General features: G+C 41.3%; 2 protein-coding genes across 6 annotated transcripts in view; both read right to left on the bottom strand.

Moving 5' to 3' along the window:
• The window catches only part of LOC116265634 (ultraviolet-B receptor UVR8-like), a 38,000-nt gene that overhangs the window by 8,548 nt on the left and 11,176 nt on the right, over positions 1–18,276 (bottom strand). For all 5 annotated transcript variants that reach the window (XM_031646371.2, XM_031646372.2, XM_050080897.1 and 2 more), the window contains one exon: positions 7,739–7,782. In XM_031646371.2, the coding sequence (XP_031502231.1) occupies positions 7,739–7,782 (44 nt within the window). The remainder of the gene's footprint in view (positions 1–7,738; positions 7,783–18,276) is intronic.
• Positions 7,801–17,849, bottom strand: LOC116265635 (uncharacterized). Its single transcript, XM_031646374.2, has 2 exons — positions 14,149–17,849; positions 7,801–13,854 (listed from the first exon to the last, which is right to left on the bottom strand). The coding sequence occupies exons 1-2, from the start codon at positions 15,170–15,172 to the stop codon at positions 13,829–13,831; spliced, it is 1,050 nt and encodes a 349-aa protein (XP_031502234.1). The 5' UTR covers positions 15,173–17,849; the 3' UTR covers positions 7,801–13,828.

Genomic DNA, 18,276 nt, shown 5'->3' with positions numbered 1-18,276 from the left:
GTCCGGATATGGACCCGGTACCCATGGGCATGGGAACCGAGGACGGGCTCGGTTCCCTAGGCGGGTCTGTCTTCCTCCCTCTTTTATTCTAATCACTTATTGTAATTGTTGATTAAGTGAATTAAGTTTCTCTCTCCTAGGGTTGCGGTTTTGCCCCTAGGTTAGAGCTTCCCTGTGGTTCTTCACCTCGTTCCGAGGTTTTCCACGTAAATCTTGTGTTTGTTTTTCTTCTCTTTTTCCGCTGCGTGTTTCTACATAGACAAAAAAAGAAAAAGCATAAGGATGAGAAATAATAAAAGAAGAAGATAGAGAAAACAAAAAGAACATAAATATGAAAAGAATAGAGGAATAAAGAAAATGAATGCTACCCTATCTACATGTTTATTTTAACATCAGTTTCAAATAGAATGCGTTTGTGGATTAAGTTACAGATAATAAAATCAATATAAAAAGGAAATCAAATTTCTGAAGGCTTTGTGTGAAGTATTGCATCAAAGACACGTCATGATGACAATTATTCTCCATTCTCCAATTATTTCTCATGAAGAAAAATGTGTGGACTGATTCAGATTGCTGACATATTCCTATTAGGAAGCACCACAACTCACAACTGAAACAAAGATTTCCCAAACAAGAAAATCCCTTATCAAAGATTCAAAAGACCATAATATCTCCTTGAAATTGAAGTTGGAATAACTGGAAGAAAAAACTAACAAATTGTGTTAAAAAAATGAAACTAACAAGCTCAATATATTAAAAAATGATACTTAGCTGGCCTTTGCTCGAAAGATTGTTAAAGAATGACAGAGAACCATTAGATCATTATAAAACAAGATATACTATATATAATTAAACAAATATGTGAACCAGATGGAGGCTGCAAACAGTACAACCCTTAAATGTCTTTTCATTACAAATACATGACTTGTTTCACAAAGGAGATTATGTCCCTAATCATAGTTAGCAAACCCATGGCTCGGACTTGGATTGGCTAACGATTGATTCACTGGTCAGTAAGTAACTCGACGACTCAGCTGGGTCAGGTCATAAATTGTTATAGTGAATTTTTTCTACAAAAAAATGAAGGTAAATCCCTAGAAACTTCTCTTTTGATATTTTCTTAGGTAAAACTGAAAATATGTAATATGAATATACATGCATATGTTTAGTAAAGTTAGTAGTCGAGTCTAAGAAGGCAATAACTTGGATAGAAGATGGCCCAGGTATGCACATATTCTTTGCTCTCTTTTCATTCGCAAGTTGCTGAGATTGAACATAAATACAATATTACAATAAGATAAAAACCACTTCACAACTATCACATTTGATATTCATTTCACAATTCACAAAATAACAAACTTCAGTTTTCAACAAAGCAGGACAAAAAAGAGCTTGTAATTAGTTGACGATCCCAGCCGACTTGGGTGGATCCTAACCTCGCACCCAGTAAATAGAAAAGTGCCATCTTAACAATAATGACATTAAACAGATGGCACATTGATGGAATCACTCTTAGAACAATATTGACATGGAAGGATTGACACTGGAATACACTCTTTTACAGTGGCACTAGCTTCAAGACAGCCAATGTTGTAGACCAAAGCACCAGGATATTGATTATCACCCTATAATACAGACTAGAGCACCTTGACTAAGAATGAGAAATCAAATTCAGGAAATCATCCTAATAAGGGTTGTTGAGAGCAGGGCATCACTAGTGATGAAGTGCAAGGTATGCTATTTATGTGTTCAGAAGGCTTGTGGAGAACTGACAAGTCAAGTGGTATAAAAAGTACATGCCTTATGTGAAGCAAATGTGGCACCTCATGTTAAAATAGATGTAATGGGGAACCGGGTCCATTTCTGGACCCGGTCCCATGGGGCACGGGTACCGAGGCAGGCTCGGTACCCTAGGCAGCATTCTTCTCTCCCTCCTATATAATCTTCACTTAAGTGTAATTGTGTGATTAAGTGAATATAATTTTCTCTCTCCTAGGGTTGCGGTGTGCACCTAGGTCAGAGCTTCTTGTGGTTTTTTCCTCTTTTTGAGGTTTTTCCACGTATATCGTGTGTTCCTCTCTTCTTCCTTCGTGTGTTGCATGTTTCTACATGGTATCAGAGCCGTGAGATCGTTTGGCTTCGTCTCGTATTTCCGTAGTCGCCCCTGCACCGCTGCCGCCTGCGCCGTTAGGGTTTCCCGCGCCGCCGCCATTGGGATCTTCTGTGCCGCTGCCGTCAGACGATCCAGCGCCGCCGCCTGTTGCCGCTTGTGACTTCCGCTGCCGTGGGTGTCTCCTTTTCCGCCGTCGGACGATCCAGCGCCATCACATCTTTCCGCTGCCGTGGGTGTCCAGCGCCGTCACGCCTCTGCGTCGCCGCCGTCGGGCGATCCAGCGCCGTCGCCGACACCTACGGGTCCGTGTGGTGCTGGTGTTCCAGCCGCCGCCGTGCTGTCTTGTTGCTGCCTGGTGTTGCGTCTGACTTGATTGCTTGTGATGGCGGAAGAGATTGCACCTAAAAGTGATATGGCCTTTGACGCGGGCAGCGCTCCCAAGAGCGAGATCTTGCCGGTTCAGGTCACGCCCATTCGTCTGACTAAAGACAACTATCTCTCTTGGTCTGCTGCTCTCGAGATTGGGATAACGAGCCGTGGTCGTCTTTCCTATATCACAGGCGACAAACCGGCGCCCAGCAAAACTGATCCTCAATGGGCGACGTGGGTGTTGGAAGACAGTCAGGTTAAGGTGTGGATCATCAGCTCTGTGTCCGCTGATATTCAGCCTCTTATTCTGCGGAAGCCGACCTCGTTTGATATGTGGACTGTGCTTGCAAGGATGTATGGTCGCAAGAAAAGGGTTCTGCGTACGTATCAGATTAAACGCAGTATTTATTCTCTGAAACAGGGGGACCTGTCTGTTGCCTCCTTCTATGCAGCCCTGAAAACTAAGTGGGAGGAACTTGATTATCATGTGAATGATAACTGGGACTGTGGTTCTGATCATGCTCGGTACTGGGAAAAGGAATGGATGGACCGGACGTTCCTCTTCCTTGGAGGCTTGCGTGATGATTTTGAATCCATTCGGAGTCAAATTCTCAACTGTGATGAGATTCCTGGAATAGAAGATGTTTATGCCAGAGTGGAATCCGAGGAACAAAGGCGTCAAGTGAAGCAGATTGACCCCAGTCATGGGAATGGTCCCTCGGCCTTTGTTAGCCGTTCTTCTGTGTCTGGACCGCGCCCTGTTAGGCGATGTACACATTGTCACAAATCAGGACATTCTGTTGACTTTTGTTGGGATCTACACCCTGAGAAGAGACTTGTTCGTGGTCGCCCTCCGTCTAGTCGGCGAGGTTCTCTTGTGCATGACTCAACTCAGAGTGGTTCTTCAAGTGGTGAAAAATCGAGGCTTTCCCCTGATCAAATCAAGGAACTACAAGCTTACATCAGTCGCCTTTCTACTACGTCAGAGGACACATCTACGTCTGATGGAGCTAAGTTAGCTCAGGCTCTTGTTGTTACTAGTGATCAAGGTAATCCCTCTCCCGGTGATTGGATTGTTGACAGTGGGGCTACTCATCATATGATCGGGGACCCTAAGATGTTTCAAGAATACAAGTTGACTTCTGGGCAGCAGCGTGTTTCTATGGCTGATGGTTCTTCTATTTCTGTGGCTGGAAAAGGGAGTTTATCATTACTGAACAAATATTGTCTTCATAATGCCCTGCATGTTCCTAATATTCCCGTGAATTTGTTATCTGTCAGCAGTATTACCAAAGAGCTAAACTGTAATCTAATATTCTCTGCTGATCGTTGTTTACTGCAGGACTTGGGGACGGGGCAGAAGATTGGGATTGGTTCGGCTATTGATGGTCTCTACAGAATGCCAGTACAGGTTGCCTCTGCTTTGATTTCAGCCACCAGTGGACAGTTATTTGGCGTGGAGGACAGATCCGCTATTATGCGCTGGCACGAGAGACTTGGTCATCTTCCTTTTCAGTTGATTAAACAATTGTTTCCTGAGATGTTTCGGTCTGTTTCTATGGACACCTTCGCCTGTGAAGTGTGTCAGTTGTCTAAGCATGTTAGGGCCTCGTACCCTATTTCGTTCAATAAAACCAGCCGTCCATTTGCTTTGGTTCACTCTGATGTTTGGGGTCCTTCGGGAGTGCCCACCTGTCGTGGTTTTCATTATTTCATGACTCTTATCGATGACTACTCTCGGTGTACGTTCGTGTACTTGTTGAAAGAACGTAGTGAGGTTCCCGGCATTGTCAAAAACTTCGTTGCATTTGTTGAAACTCAATTCCAAACCCCTGTTCAAACCCTTCGTACTGACAATGCTCGAGAGTATGTCTCCCTATCCCTTGATGACTTCTTGCGAAGCAAGGGTATTATACATGAAACATCGAGTGGCATGGCTGAAAGGAAGAACCGTCATTTGTTAAATGTCACCCGGGCCATTATGTTTCAACGTCATGTCCCTAAGCGGTACTGGGGTGATGCACTTCTCACTAGTGCTCATCTCATTAACCGTATGCCTACTCGTGTGTTGAATGGTCATTCTCCTTATTCTGTTTTGTGGCCTAATCAGAGTCCCTGGCCTTTGACCCCTCGGGTGTTTGGGTGTGTTTGCTTTGTCCATGATCATAGTCCCACTATCAAGAAACTTGATCCTCGGTCCATCAAAGCGGTCTTTTTGGGGTATTCCTCCACTCAGAAGGGATACAAGTGTGTTGACCCTAGCACTTCCAGAGTCTATGTCTCCAGGGATGTTACCTTTCATGAACATGAGGCATACTTTCCTGCGAATCCTCTTCAGGGGGAGTGTCTAGGTGAGAGAGTGGACGAGTATTCTTCGCATCAGTTGATTCAGTTCACAGATTTCTTGGATTACACGGCTAGTTCTCCGAGTGTGAGTGTGGTTGACACAGTCAGTGAGGACAGAGACAGTCAGATGGAAGGGGGGCCTGTGGAAGAACAGTCCCGTGATCATTTGTTTGGTCAGGTATACAACAGGAAGAAGAATGATGTGATGGAGGTTGTTGATGTTACCAATCCTGATCTTGTGAGCTCCCCGGATGATCCAAGTCCAATGAATGAAGATCTTCCCATAGCCCTACGCAAAGGCACCAGGTCATGTACTTCTCATCCTATTCAGAGATTTGTTTCGTATGCTAAACTCAGTAAAGACTATAAGTGCTTTATTACCTCTTTATCTATGGCTGTTATTCCCAGGTCAGTGGAGGATGCCAGGGAGGATCCCAAATGGCTACAGGCCATGACAGAGGAGATGGACGCCCTGGCAAAGAACAATACGTGGGAGGTTGTTGATATTCCTAATGGAACTCACTTAGTTGGTTCCAAGTGGGTGTTTACTGTGAAGTACAAACCTGATGGCACTGTAGAACGCTATAAAGCTCGTCTTGTTGCAAAGGGGTTTAGCCAGAAATATGGGATTGACTATCTTGAGACGTTCGCTCCCGTTGCTAAACTGAAGACAGTAAGGGTCATCTTAGCTCTGGCAGTACAAAAGAAGTGAAGCATGGACCAACTTGATGTCAAGAACGCCTTCTTGAATGGTCACCTTGAGGAAGAAGTCTATATGAGCATGCCGCCTGGATATGCGCAGAAAGGAAAGTGTTGTTATCTCAAGAAAGCATTGTATGGCCTCAAGCAGTCCCCTAGAGCGTGGTTTGAAAGACTAAGGGTTGTGATGAAGAATAATGGATATAAACAGGGAAATGGTGATCACACCCTCTTCATCAAGCAGAGAAATGGTCTGGTGAGCCTCCTACTAGTATATGTTGATGATATGATTGTCACAGGTGATGACGAAGAAGAAAAAAGGAAGATGAAAGACACGTTAGCTGCTGAATTTGATCTCAAAGATTTGGGTAAACTGAGGTATTTTTTGGGTATTGAGATCGCTAGATCTGAGACTGGTCTTGTTATGAGCCAAAGGAAATACACTTTGGACCTTTTAAAAGAGACAGGTAAACTGGGATGCAGGCCCTTTCTTACTCCAATGGAGTCTGGCACAAGGATAAGTATCAAAACTGGGACGATCTTGGATGAGGAAGGAAAAGGGAGGTATCAGCGGCTGGTTGGTAAACTCATTTATCTCACCCTTACTCGCCCGGATATTACGTATGCTGTGGGTGTGTTAAGTCAGTTTATGCATGCCCCTACTGATTGTCATTGGAAAAGTGCTGAAAGAGTATTGGGATACTTAAAGAATGACCCAGGGAAAGGACTGCTCTATACTCGACAAAGTCAACTCAGTATTGAAAGATACTCTGACGCCGACTGGGCAGGTTGCACAGATACTAGAAGGTCTACCACAGGATACTGCATCTTTCTTGGAGGTAACCTGGTGGTATGGAGAAGTAAAAGACAAGAAGTTTGTTCCAGGTCCAGTGCTGAGGCTGAATACAGGGCGGTTGACATGGGGGTTACAGAAATGTTATGGCTCAAAATTCTGTTAGCAGATATTGGGGTGAAAATGGAAGAGAAGATGAAGATGTATTGTGACAACAAGTCGGCTATTAACTTGGCAAACAATCCAGTCTTGCACGAGAGAACCAAACATGTGGAGATCGATCGCCATTTCATACGGGAACGCATAGATTCTAAGGAGTTGATCCTGCCCTACATGAAGTCTGAAGATCAAGTTGCTGATGTTTTAACTAAGTCTTTATGTACATCTCAGTTTGAGAAAAATGTTAGCAAGCTTGGCATGTTTGACATGTATGCCAAGCTTGAGGGGGAGTGTTAAAATAGATGTAATGGGGAACCGGGTCCATTTCTGGACCCGGTCCCATGGGGCACGGGTACCGAGGCAGGCTCGGTACCCTAGGCAGCATTCTTCTCTCCCTCCTATATAATCTTCACTTAAGTGTAATTGTGTGATTAAGTGAATATAATTTTCTCTCTCCTAGGGTTGCGGTGTGCACCTAGGTCAGAGCTTCCCGTGGTTTTTTCCTCTTTCTGAGGTTTTTCCACGTATATCGTGTGTTCCTCTCTTCTTCCTTCGTGTGTTGCATGTTTCTACACCTCACATGGCACTGTTGTATATACAACCAAACCTCTGAACTTTCTGTAGGAAAAGGTACTAGAGGTTACCATTATATGCTCTCTTTTGGTGCATGAGCTCACCATTGAAAGAGACAAAGGTAAAGAGGAAGAGAGAATTCATGGCTGCACTCAAATCAGTGTTTTTTCTTCTTCAGTTTCTGCAACCATTTACTCAGAGAGAGAGAGAGAGAGAGAGAGAGAGACGGCAGAAGATGAAGTAGAGTAGGCAAACCAAAGCAAGAAGAAGGCAGCTACTGCATCATTCATTTTATTTGGCATAACTAGCTGATCACATGAAGAGAGAACACAAAAAGAAATTAAGAAAATGTTTTATCTTCCACAAAAACAATTAACCATTTAGTTACCATCATATATCAAGCAATTGAGGATAAGATTATGTAGTTAAACATTTACGTTCCTTTGTAGAATAAATTATATAGCAGCTGTTTTATCTGCAGCAACATAGATCACCCATTGTTTAGTAATTAGTACCAAAAAACCCAATTTTTGTCTAACCTTTGGTCTTTTCTCAGTTAATACGCCTATTCATCACCCAGTATATTTGGTTACAGACTGACGCCATACATATAACTTTGCATCTTAGCTTTTTATTTAGAAAGCATAGGGTGCCTAACAGAAAGGATAAACTCGGAATTTACTCACCTGCCCATAGAGTCCCCAGCCAAACGTCAGCAATGTCCCAGCATCTAGAATAAAAAGTGAACAAGTTTAAACATTTCATAATTAGCATACTTTACCCAACTGGCTCATTCCAAAATTAGCGTACTCCACCCACTGAAATTATGGAAAAACATTATCTAACTCAAATGATCTAATGCCAAATATCATCACAACAGCGTAGCCTGGGTACCAGAACAGGCTGAAAACCTTTTGACATACTCTGTAGCCACTTCAAAATCTTTTTGCTGGCCTTTCATGAACACCATATGCAACTCATTGGTATTTTCCTGGCTGCTTGACATTGCACACATGCTAGAGCATGATTTTATTTTAATTTTCTCATGGTTCAGAATAGAATAGGATTATACATTCTTCTTCCATTAGAAACAAGCCCTTCTACACACCTAAAAGCTGAGTCATACAGGTGCAGGTATGTGTACATACTTAAGTGTGGACATGGCAAAAAAAGTTGTGTGCCAGATATATACGTGTGTGTGTGTCATTGTCACAAAAAACACGTTTTATTCGAAAACAATGTGTTAAATACACAAAAATTTAGTCAGTCGAATAAAACAGCAATTAAAATATGTGTAATATAAAATGTTTTAAATTTTTTAAAAATTTGCCCAGATTTTCCCGTGATATTCTCAAGATATACAACTTTGCAGTATTATACTCGAGAAATTACTCGTCGTATAATACCCGTACACGATATATGTGACAATGGTGCATGTGTTGGAACTGAAATCCTTTGGCCATCCATCAGTCCTCTCACACTCATGCCTTATGCAATTCATCGGTCTGCATTTGTGCGAAGCCGAAGCATCTGGATGGCCAAAGAAATCCATGTTTTGTATATGTATATAACAACATCCACAAAAGTAGTCATAATTAAAGGCTTTTAGAAAAAAAGATGACAATTTGAAAAGAAAAGAAAATACTAAAACAGTTTTAAAATTTTACAGAAACAAAAGATGTTTGGGCTTAAACAATCTTTATTTACCGTAAAATTGGCAAAGACAGGCAGAAGATGCATTCACTGCACCTAAGCAGCTTTACCTGTGTCCCTGGCTATGCCCGTACAAATCCATGCCCTGAAGTGCCCATACAGGTAGTACTTGTTAAGAGTCATCTGGATCTGGATCCAGATCAAGATGCTGCAACCTCCAATGTGTCTTTAATTTTGACGCACTATCGTTTGGGTGACCTATTGGTGGCAGTCTTGTAATATTTTTAGTTGTGTTGTGCATTTTAGTGTCCAGTGCAATTATGTTTTAGTAATACACGAGATTAGGGTTAGGTGGTGCACCATTTTCTGCATCTGCCTCAACCCATTCCTTTAGCATCCTCCTCTCCATCTCTGTTCACTGCACAAACTAAACTGTGGATGTCCAAGATAGAGCTTAGTCCTCCAAAATCTATTATGGCATCAGAGCCAGGTTTACGAGGTTTTTCCATCGACATGCTTAGAGAGATCAGCTCTTCCAATAAAGAGGTTAAAGCTACTCCACTCACCCTTTATTTCTTCTGCTGAGTCATTTTGCTCTTTCCCTCAATTTTCAGTCGTGTGATTCATGAGCCTCTGAGTCTGAACTGTCTTGACCGAGATACCAAATTTCTACTGCGAATCTGAAATTGTTTTCTTACCTATGTTACTTCTAAGGTCCGTCTCACTGCCATACTATTTGAATCAATTTTCTAAATCAGCTTGTTATTAAGAAACTTACTTAGTATAGCTTCTTAACTTGAAAGAGGCAAATCATTCCATTCATATATAAACGGAGGTAGGATCTTCATGAGCATATCTTGATGGTTCAGCTTCCATGCCACCATAGTTTATTGTGCAGGAAACCAAGGATGAAAATGGTGCTATTTCTTCCAAATCCACAAAGAATCTGGAATACAGTGCTTGGAGAAAACGAGTTCAGTTTGTGGTCGTCTACATCACATCAACACTTTCTCAGCAGGTGTTGGCTATGCTCTCATATGACTACATAGCAGCAGAACTATGGAACCACCATACTGACACTTATTCACAGATTTCAAAGGAATGGGTTTCATTCTTGAAGAGGTAATTTCAAAATTTGAAGAAAGGGCCAACCTTGTGATGGAGTACATAGGTCATATGAAAGACATCACAGACTAGTTGGCTATTATTGGCAGTACAATCTCAAACAAAGATATTGTGCAGCAGCTGATCAATGGATTAGGACCTGATTTTGTTGTGCTTACTCTACTGCCCTGCAATGTCTTCCTCAGTTGCCTAGTTTTCAAGATCTACAGGCAAAACTTCTTTAGCATGAGAGCACGATAAAATAAAGAGCAAAAGAAAGTGACTCTATTAGTTCCCATTCAATGTTTGCTACAGAGGTCTCCACAGGTTATGAATGAGGAAATAGAGAAATCAAGGTACGAGAGCTTGAGTTCAGTTTGGACAGGGAGTATGTGGAATTCTCCACAACACCTAGTAGTCCAGGTGTCCACAATGGAGGGAAGCAAAGAAGAGTGCCCACATACTTCCAATGTAATAAAAGAAGGCAGATGAAGGCAGAATTTTGGTTCAATACCCAAAACAAAGGCAAAAAGAATAAGGGAGAAAGTAATTCAGTCAATGGTTAGAGCACAGTGGTGCTGTTAAGAAATAGGATGTCTTAGTTAGTTGTTTGTTACCTCTTAATTAGGTATTATCTTAGTTAGGAATTAGTTTAGAATTTAGTTTATTTTTTTCCTTTTCTATTTTACTTTTATGTTTTATTTTTATTTTTTATTGTATTGCTGAGCTAGCCGTTGGCAGTTCCAACAGCTCTATTAAGAGCTGTTGGAACTAGCCCAATGGCTAGTTCAGCCCCTTTCCTCCTTACTCTCTCTTGTATAAATACTTGTAACAGTCCATTGTAAAAGTAAGCTATGTTTTACAGCCTTCACATGATTTATTGAATGAGTTTTATTCTTCTCACTTGACCTCAGTGCCTTTTTGCTGTCATATGCATCTTTTGTGACTGTTATAATCACTTTTTACATGGTATCAGCTGATTCTTGAAGCCTATTAAAGGTTGTTACTGTTATCTTGAGTTGATGGTTCGTTGAAGAATTTCTTTGCTGGTGGATATCATCTTTTGAAGGCCATTGTCGTGGCTGCTCACCAACTGTTTGGTAAAACTCCTAGAAGAATTTTTTCTTGACTTATTTGGAGATAATTGTTTCATATATTGCTCCCATGGAGGACTCCAAAGTTTCAATCAAAGGAGGAAGTTATTATGCTCCATACAAGCTTGATGGGACCAATTATATGTTATGGGCAAAATGTTTGGAAATGCATATCAAAGGGAAATATTTATAGGGCTTCATAAGAGGCACGTCTATCCCTCTTTCTCTTAAGTTAACCAAAGTAGAGAATGAGATTGAGAAACAATTAGATGTGGAGGAAAGACAAAATGCCATGAATGAATATTACAAAAAATTAGACTATTGGGAAGTCAAGAATTCTAGGATTAAAGAATGGACTTATGGATGCATTGAACCTAAGATTGCTCAAAATCTTATGTATTATGAAAAAACTAGTGAAGTTTGGGAATATCTCAAGGGAATGTTTACCCAAAAAGATATAGCCCGAAAATATCTATTGATTCAAAAGGCCCCGTAGAAACACGAACACAGAGAAAGAGAAAACAAAGAACACGATGTAACGTGGAAAAACCCTCAACAAGAAGAAAAAAACCACGGATGAGGAGGAGCTGGCGCCCACTAGCCGCCAAACACTCTCTCTCTTAAGATTTCATTAACCACAAAGATTAGAGTCACAATGATATAAGTATGCCCTAATTAGGACATACTGAATCGGGTCCAGACCTGGACCCATACACCAATATCCGTCAACACTCCCCCTCAAGTTGAGCATACATATCAAACATGCCCAACTTGGATACATTTCTCTCGAACGAAGTCGAGGATAGAGCCTTCGTCAGAACATCAGCGGTTTGGTCTTCAGACTTCATGTAAGGAAGTATTAACTCTTTAGCATCAATTCTTTCACGAATAAAGTGACGATCAATCTCAACATGTTTGGTTCTGTCGGGTAGAACAGGGTTGTTGGCTACATTGATTGCAGACTTGTTATCATAGTACATCTTCATAGGTCTTTCAATCTCTATTCCAATATCAGTTAGCAATATTTTCAACCATAGTAACTCTGACACTCCTCCCATAGCAACGGCTCTATATTCTGCCTCTGCACTAGATCGAGAACATACATCCTGTCTCTTGCTCCTCCATACTACAAGGCTTCCTCTCAGGTAGACACAGTACCCTATAGTAGACCGTCTGGTATCAGCACATCCTGCCCAGTCTGCATCGGAATACCCCTCGACCTCTACAATCTCTTGTTTTACATACAAGAGTCCCTTACTAGGATTTCTCTTCAAGTAACATAACACTCTGTCCACAGCCTTCAGGTGTGCATCAGTAGGAGCATGCATGAATTGACTCAATACGTTTACCGCGAAAGTGATATCAGGTCTCGTGAGGGTAAGGTAAATCAACTTCCCAACCAGACGTTGATATCTTCCCTTAGCTTCTTCACAGAGCAGCTCTCCATCTCTAAGACTCAACTTGTGCCCGATGTCAAGTGGGGTAGAAGCAGGTCTACACCCCAACTTACCAGTCTCTTCCAACAGATCTAATGTGTATTTCCTTTGGTTTAGCACAAGACCATTACTCGATCTAGCAATCTCAATACCAAGAAAATACCTCAGCTTGCCAAGATCCTTGAGATCAAATTCCGTAGCCAGTATGCATATATACTTCTTCTTCGAGGTCACCATTGAGGAAGACATTCTTAACATCTAGTTGGTACATCTTCCACTCCATCACAGCTAGGGATATAACAACTCTGATTGTCTTCATTTTCGCATCAGGAGCAAAGGTTTCCAAGTAATCAATCTCATATTTTTGGCTAAACCCCTTGGCCACAAGACGAGCTTTATATCTTTCAACACTCCCATCTGGTTTGTACTTGATGGTATACACCCATTTGGATCCAACCAAGTGAGCCGCCTCAGGAATCTTCACAACCTCTCATGTCATGTTTCTTCTCAAGGCTTCCATTTCTTCTTTCATAGCATCAGCCCACTTGGAATCACTTTGAGCTTCAGCAACGGTCCTGAGAATCACAGCCAAAAAAAGAGAAGAAACAAAACACTTGTAATCCTTGCCAAGTCTGGAATAAGATACAAAATTACTAATAGGGTGTTGAGTACATGACCTGACACCCTTTATCAGGGCAATGGGAAGATCTTCATTTTCCTTTTCAACCTCATCTTGAGTCTTCAAGGTTGGACTTGGTTCATCCAGGGAAGGAGTGGCATGCGATTGATGAAATACGCACTAGTAAGAACTGCATCACTCCAATAGTGTTTAGGAAGGTTTCTCAGAAACAGAAGGGCCCTGGTGACATTAATAAGCTAGCGATTTTTCCTTTCAGCCACCCCATTTTGTGGGGGGGTATAACTACAGGACGTCTCATGAACAATCCCCCTTTTTCGAAGAAAATCCTCAACAGACTGACACATATACTCATGGGCATTATCGGACCGAAAGGTTTTAATAGTCCCACCATATTGAGTATACACAAGAAGAATGAAGGTCTCTATGATATGAGGAACCTCACTGCAATCCTTTAACAAGTACACAAAAGTAGCCCGAGAGAAGTCATCAATAAAAGTGATAAAGTATTGAAAACCTTGACGGGTATGAATTCCCGAAGGCCCCCACACATCCGAGTGAACCAAGGAAAAAGCTTCATTAACACAACTAGTAGAAATAGGGTACAAAGCCCTCACATGTTTGGCAAACTGATACACATCACAGGAAATCAAAGACAAATTCAAAGAAGAACACAAATCGGGGAACAACTGTTTCAAAATCCCAAAAGGTAAATGCCCAAAACGTTCATGCCAGTACAAGAAGGACTGAAGACAATCTTCTCTTCGTTTCTCTGTCTTGTTGATCGCTGTCACAAGAGTTGTAGCCACATGTATGGGAAGACGATATAGGCCATCAGACGCCAAACCAATCCTAATCCTCTTCCCTATCACCAAGTCCTGCAAAACACAACGGTTGGCAGAAAAAATGAGTTAACAGTTCAGCTCTTTAGTAAGTTTACTAACTGACAAGAGATTTAAGGGAAACTGGGGGACATGTAATGCTCCCCACACATGAAATTTGTCCAACAAGGACAGAGTCCCTTCGCCTACCACAACAGTAGAGGAACCATCTGCGAGAGAAACTCGTTCCCTTCCCGAAGATAACTTATATTCATGAAATAATTTTTGGGTTACATGTCATGTGGTGAGTGGCACCACTATCCACAATCCATTCCCCCACAGAAGAGTTACCTGTATCGCCAATAACTGCAAGAGCATGATTAGCCTTTGTCTCATCTGCTGTCTCGGCCTGGTTGACATCAATTCGACCCAAGTAGGCCCTCAGTTCACGAATCTGGTCAGCAGAAATGGAGACTTTTTCTCCACTGGATTTGGGCACCTCAGACACAGGCATCTTCCCAATAGAAGACCTCCCTTTGTTTCCCTTCTTCTCTGGATGAAGATCCCAACAATAATCCATGGTATGACCAGTTTTCTTGCAGTGAGTGCATCTGTGAAGAGATCTAGTTGGGCCTCCAGTACCACGACTCACAAGAGCGGATCTCTCATGATAGGGCACGAGATCCCTCTTGCCCTCATTTGTAACCAGCCTTCTCTGATCTTTTGCTTCAACACAGGAGTACACATCTTCAACACTGGGCACCTCTCCTGAATTCAGAATCTGGCTTCTAACACCTTCAAACTCATCATTTAAACCAGCTAAAAAGAGGAACATCTTGTTTTCCCATACTTGAGCTACATAAAGTGCCTGATCTTGGGGACAATGCCAAGGAATATCAGAATGATAGTCAAGCTCTTCCCATTTGGCTTTCAAAGCCCCATAGTAATCTGCAACAGAAGGGTTCCCTTGTCGAAGGCCATAGACAGTCTTCACTATTTGGTAAGTACGAATTGCCCTTTTCTTTTGGCCATACATTTGCTCTAAGACTACCCACATGTCTCTTGCAGTCTTCTTCCAAAGGATAAGGGGCTGAATATCGGCGGAGACGGAGTTGACAATCCAAGTTTTCACTTGATTATCCTCAAGAAACCAAGTGTCCCATACACCACTTGTCTTTGCCAGTTCAGGGTTCCTTCCGTCGATATAGGCAATCCGACCGCGGGCAGCAATCCCCATAGTCAAAGCAGCCGACCACGGGAAATAATTTTCTTTTGTAAGGCAAAGAGTAATGACCTGAGCGGAAACATTCTCAGTTTTAAAAACCCCGATTTCAGATTGATTGGTGTTAACGGTAGACGAAGAAGAGGCTGCCATAATCTCAGGCCAGTCCAGCAAAGGGCACGGGCGGCGATAAAACACGAGAGGTACCGGCGACAACAAGAAGCACCAGCGGAAGCATTGAGCAAGGGCGACGTCAGCGGCGGCAGCAAGAGCGACATTAGGGAGCAAGTCGCGGCAGCAAGGGCGACGTTAGGAAGAAGGTCGACGGTGGCGAAGCAGGGGCGACGTCAGGGAGCAGCAGCAGAGGGCGACGTCAAGGAACAAGGAAGACGGCAGGGCGACGTAGCCGGTTGGAAACGGCGGCAGTGGTGATGGCGACGGCAGCGGCAGTAGCAACGGTGGGTGGAGAAAACACCACTATCCACAAAAAAGTCCCAACCTCGCTGGCTCTGATACCATGTAGAAACACGAACACAAAGAAAGAGAAAACGAAGAACACGATGTAACGTGGAAAAACCCTCAACGAGAGGAAAAAAACCACGAATGAGGAGGAGCTGGTGCCCACTAGCCGCCAGACACTCTCTCTCTTAAGATTTCATTAACCACAAAGATTAGGGTTACAATGATATAAATATGCCCTAATTAGGACATACTGGATCGGGTTCAGACCTCGACCCGTACACCAATATCCGTCAACAGTCCCAAAGTATCAAACAAAGAGAGAAAAATGTTAAGAAAATATTTTATGGAAATCTCTAGTGTGTGAAATGAGTTAGATCAACTTAGTCCGCAACTAGGGATGGATTGCAAGTGCCATGAGATTAGAAGAAATGAAATCGATGAATTTAGGTTTTTCGAATTTCTTCAAGGGTTACGATCCGAATTTGAACAAATAAGGTCAGCCCTTCTTTCCTTAGCCTCTCATCCACCCATTCATGAACTCCTTACTAAGTTAAGTGGAGAAGAAACTAAAATGAAACTATCCAAAGAAATGAATAAGTGTTCTTATTTCGAAACAAGAAGAAAAAGTCTTCGCCGCCTCTAGACCCGGAAACAACATCAAATCTTTTAGACCTCCTCACTTTAAGAATCAAAATAGAAGAGAATATAAAGTTGTTTGCCACGATTGTCATGAACCGGGTCACATAAGACCTAGTTGTCCAAAGTTTGAACAACAATGAAGGACAATCACGAAATATTAGAGGAAATTTTCTCAAAAGAGGAGCTTCATATCCTCAAGGAGCGCAATACAACCGGAGAACTTCATATCCTCAAGGTGGACAATACAACACTAGACAATTTGATCAAAGAAAGGTTACAAATGTTGCAAATGAACGAAGTGATCTTTCATCAATCTCCACCGCGCTGAATCAAATCATGACGGCCCTTCAACCCATGGTCAAGGAGTCAAATTCTGGAGCACTAACAACAACGGCATCCATCTCCAACACTCTCGGTATGTTTTCTTGGCTTTTAAATTCCGGTGCATCTTTTCATATGACACCAAATATATCATCTTTGACCAATTTTGAACAAACTAAAAAAAGAATCAAATGTAGTTACCACCGATGGAACTTCTTTGAGTGTTAAAGGGATTCGGAATTTTGAAAAAGAATTTGGAAAACAAAAGTTTTTGTTCCAAAAGTTAGTTATGTCCCTAGACTTAATCTTAACTTACTTTCTGTGTCACAAATCTCAGATTTTGGTTTTGACGTAGTTTTCTCATCAAATAAATGTTTGGTGCAGGATCACCAAACCGGGAGATTGATTGGGAAAGGTTTTAAAAAAGGAGACCTTTACTACATGGACAATTTGTGTATCCCCAAAGAAAAATTTTGTTACTATGTCGAAAATGTAAACATCAATGTTTGGCACCAAAGATTAGGTCATCCAAACATTAAAAAATTGTCTATGATGAGTCCTACCAAGGATATTTGTATTGAGAACTTTAAATGTAATGATTGTATACATGAAAAAATGAAATCTTTTGGACAAAGAAACTTCTTCTCTTCTTCGCCTTTTCAGCTTGTTCATTCCGATGTATGGGGACATTTTCCTGTCATGTCAAAAGGAGAGCTATCATATTATGTGATCTTTGTTGATGATTTCACTAGGTACTATTGGATAAATTTCCTAAGATACAAATCCGAAGTTTTTGAAATATTCAAAAATTTTCACAAGTTGATACAAACTCTAATCAATGCTAGATTAAAAATTTTAAGGACTGATTCCGAGGGTGAATACATTTCAAATGAGTTCAACAGATATTTGAAAAATTATGGAATAGGCCATCAAAAATTATGTCCAAGAACACCTCAACAAAATGGATTGTCTGAGAGAAAACATAGACACATAATTGAAACAACAAGAACTCTTCTTGTTGCCAAAAATATGCCTAAAAACTTTTGGGCTGAAACAACCCTTGCCTCTGTTTATCTCATAAACAAAATGCCTTCAAAAGTTTTAAATAATGCAACCCCATTTGAAAAATTATTCAAGTATGAACCCGATTTCAATAGACTTCGTATTTTTGGATGCAAATGCTTTGTTCTTAATGACACGATTGACAAGCTAAGTTCAAAGGTTATTGAATGTGCATTCATTTGTTATTCTGAGACTCAAAAAGGATACAAATGTTATGATCTTGTCAAAGATAAGATCATAGTTTCTAGGAATGTAAAGTTTTGTGAAGATGAAAGTGAATTCAAAAATTGTGAAGAGTCACAACACGACAATGATTATTCCTTTTTATTTAAGTATCACTCTTAATGTGATAATGAAATACATGATGTTGATGATAGTAACACTGATGATAATAGTGATAGTAGAGTAAGCAAGGACATAATCACATATCAGAGAAGAAACCGACAACAAGATATTGGTTAAGAAGAACATCATGAGACTATCAATCCCCAACCAACCTCAAGTGAAAAAAGCCTTAGAAGATCTACTAAAAATATAAGACAACCCAATAGGTTTGTGTCATATGAAACCTGCACCCCAACACATAGAGCAAGAATTAATGTCATTCACTCTCACTTTGAACCTTCCACTTTTAATGAAATCTCCAAATATATTGAGTGGAAGGATACCATAGAAGAAGAATTGGATGCCTTAGAGAAAGCCCAAACTTTGGAAATACAAGATTTACCTATGGAGAAAAAGACTATTGGATGCAAGTGGGTATACAAAGTGAA

Source organism: Nymphaea colorata, chromosome 12 (assembly GCF_008831285.2).
Source record: "Nymphaea colorata isolate Beijing-Zhang1983 chromosome 12, ASM883128v2, whole genome shotgun sequence".
Taxonomy (NCBI): domain Eukaryota; kingdom Viridiplantae; phylum Streptophyta; class Magnoliopsida; order Nymphaeales; family Nymphaeaceae; genus Nymphaea; species Nymphaea colorata.
Note: the sequence above shows the minus strand (reverse complement) of the source record. Positions and strands in the feature narration are given on the sequence as shown.

What these genes read in the sequence shown, in the direction of transcription:
- LOC116265635 (XM_031646374.2), bottom strand. Translation starts at nt 15,172, where the DNA reads ATGGCAGCCTCTTCTTCGTCTACCGTTAACACCAATCAATCTGAAATC. An exon ending in TGCAGTTATTGGCGATACAG is followed by an intron (nt 13,855 to 14,148) that starts GTAACTCTTCTG and finishes TGTGTTTTGCAG; the next exon opens with GACTTGGTGATAGGGAAGAG.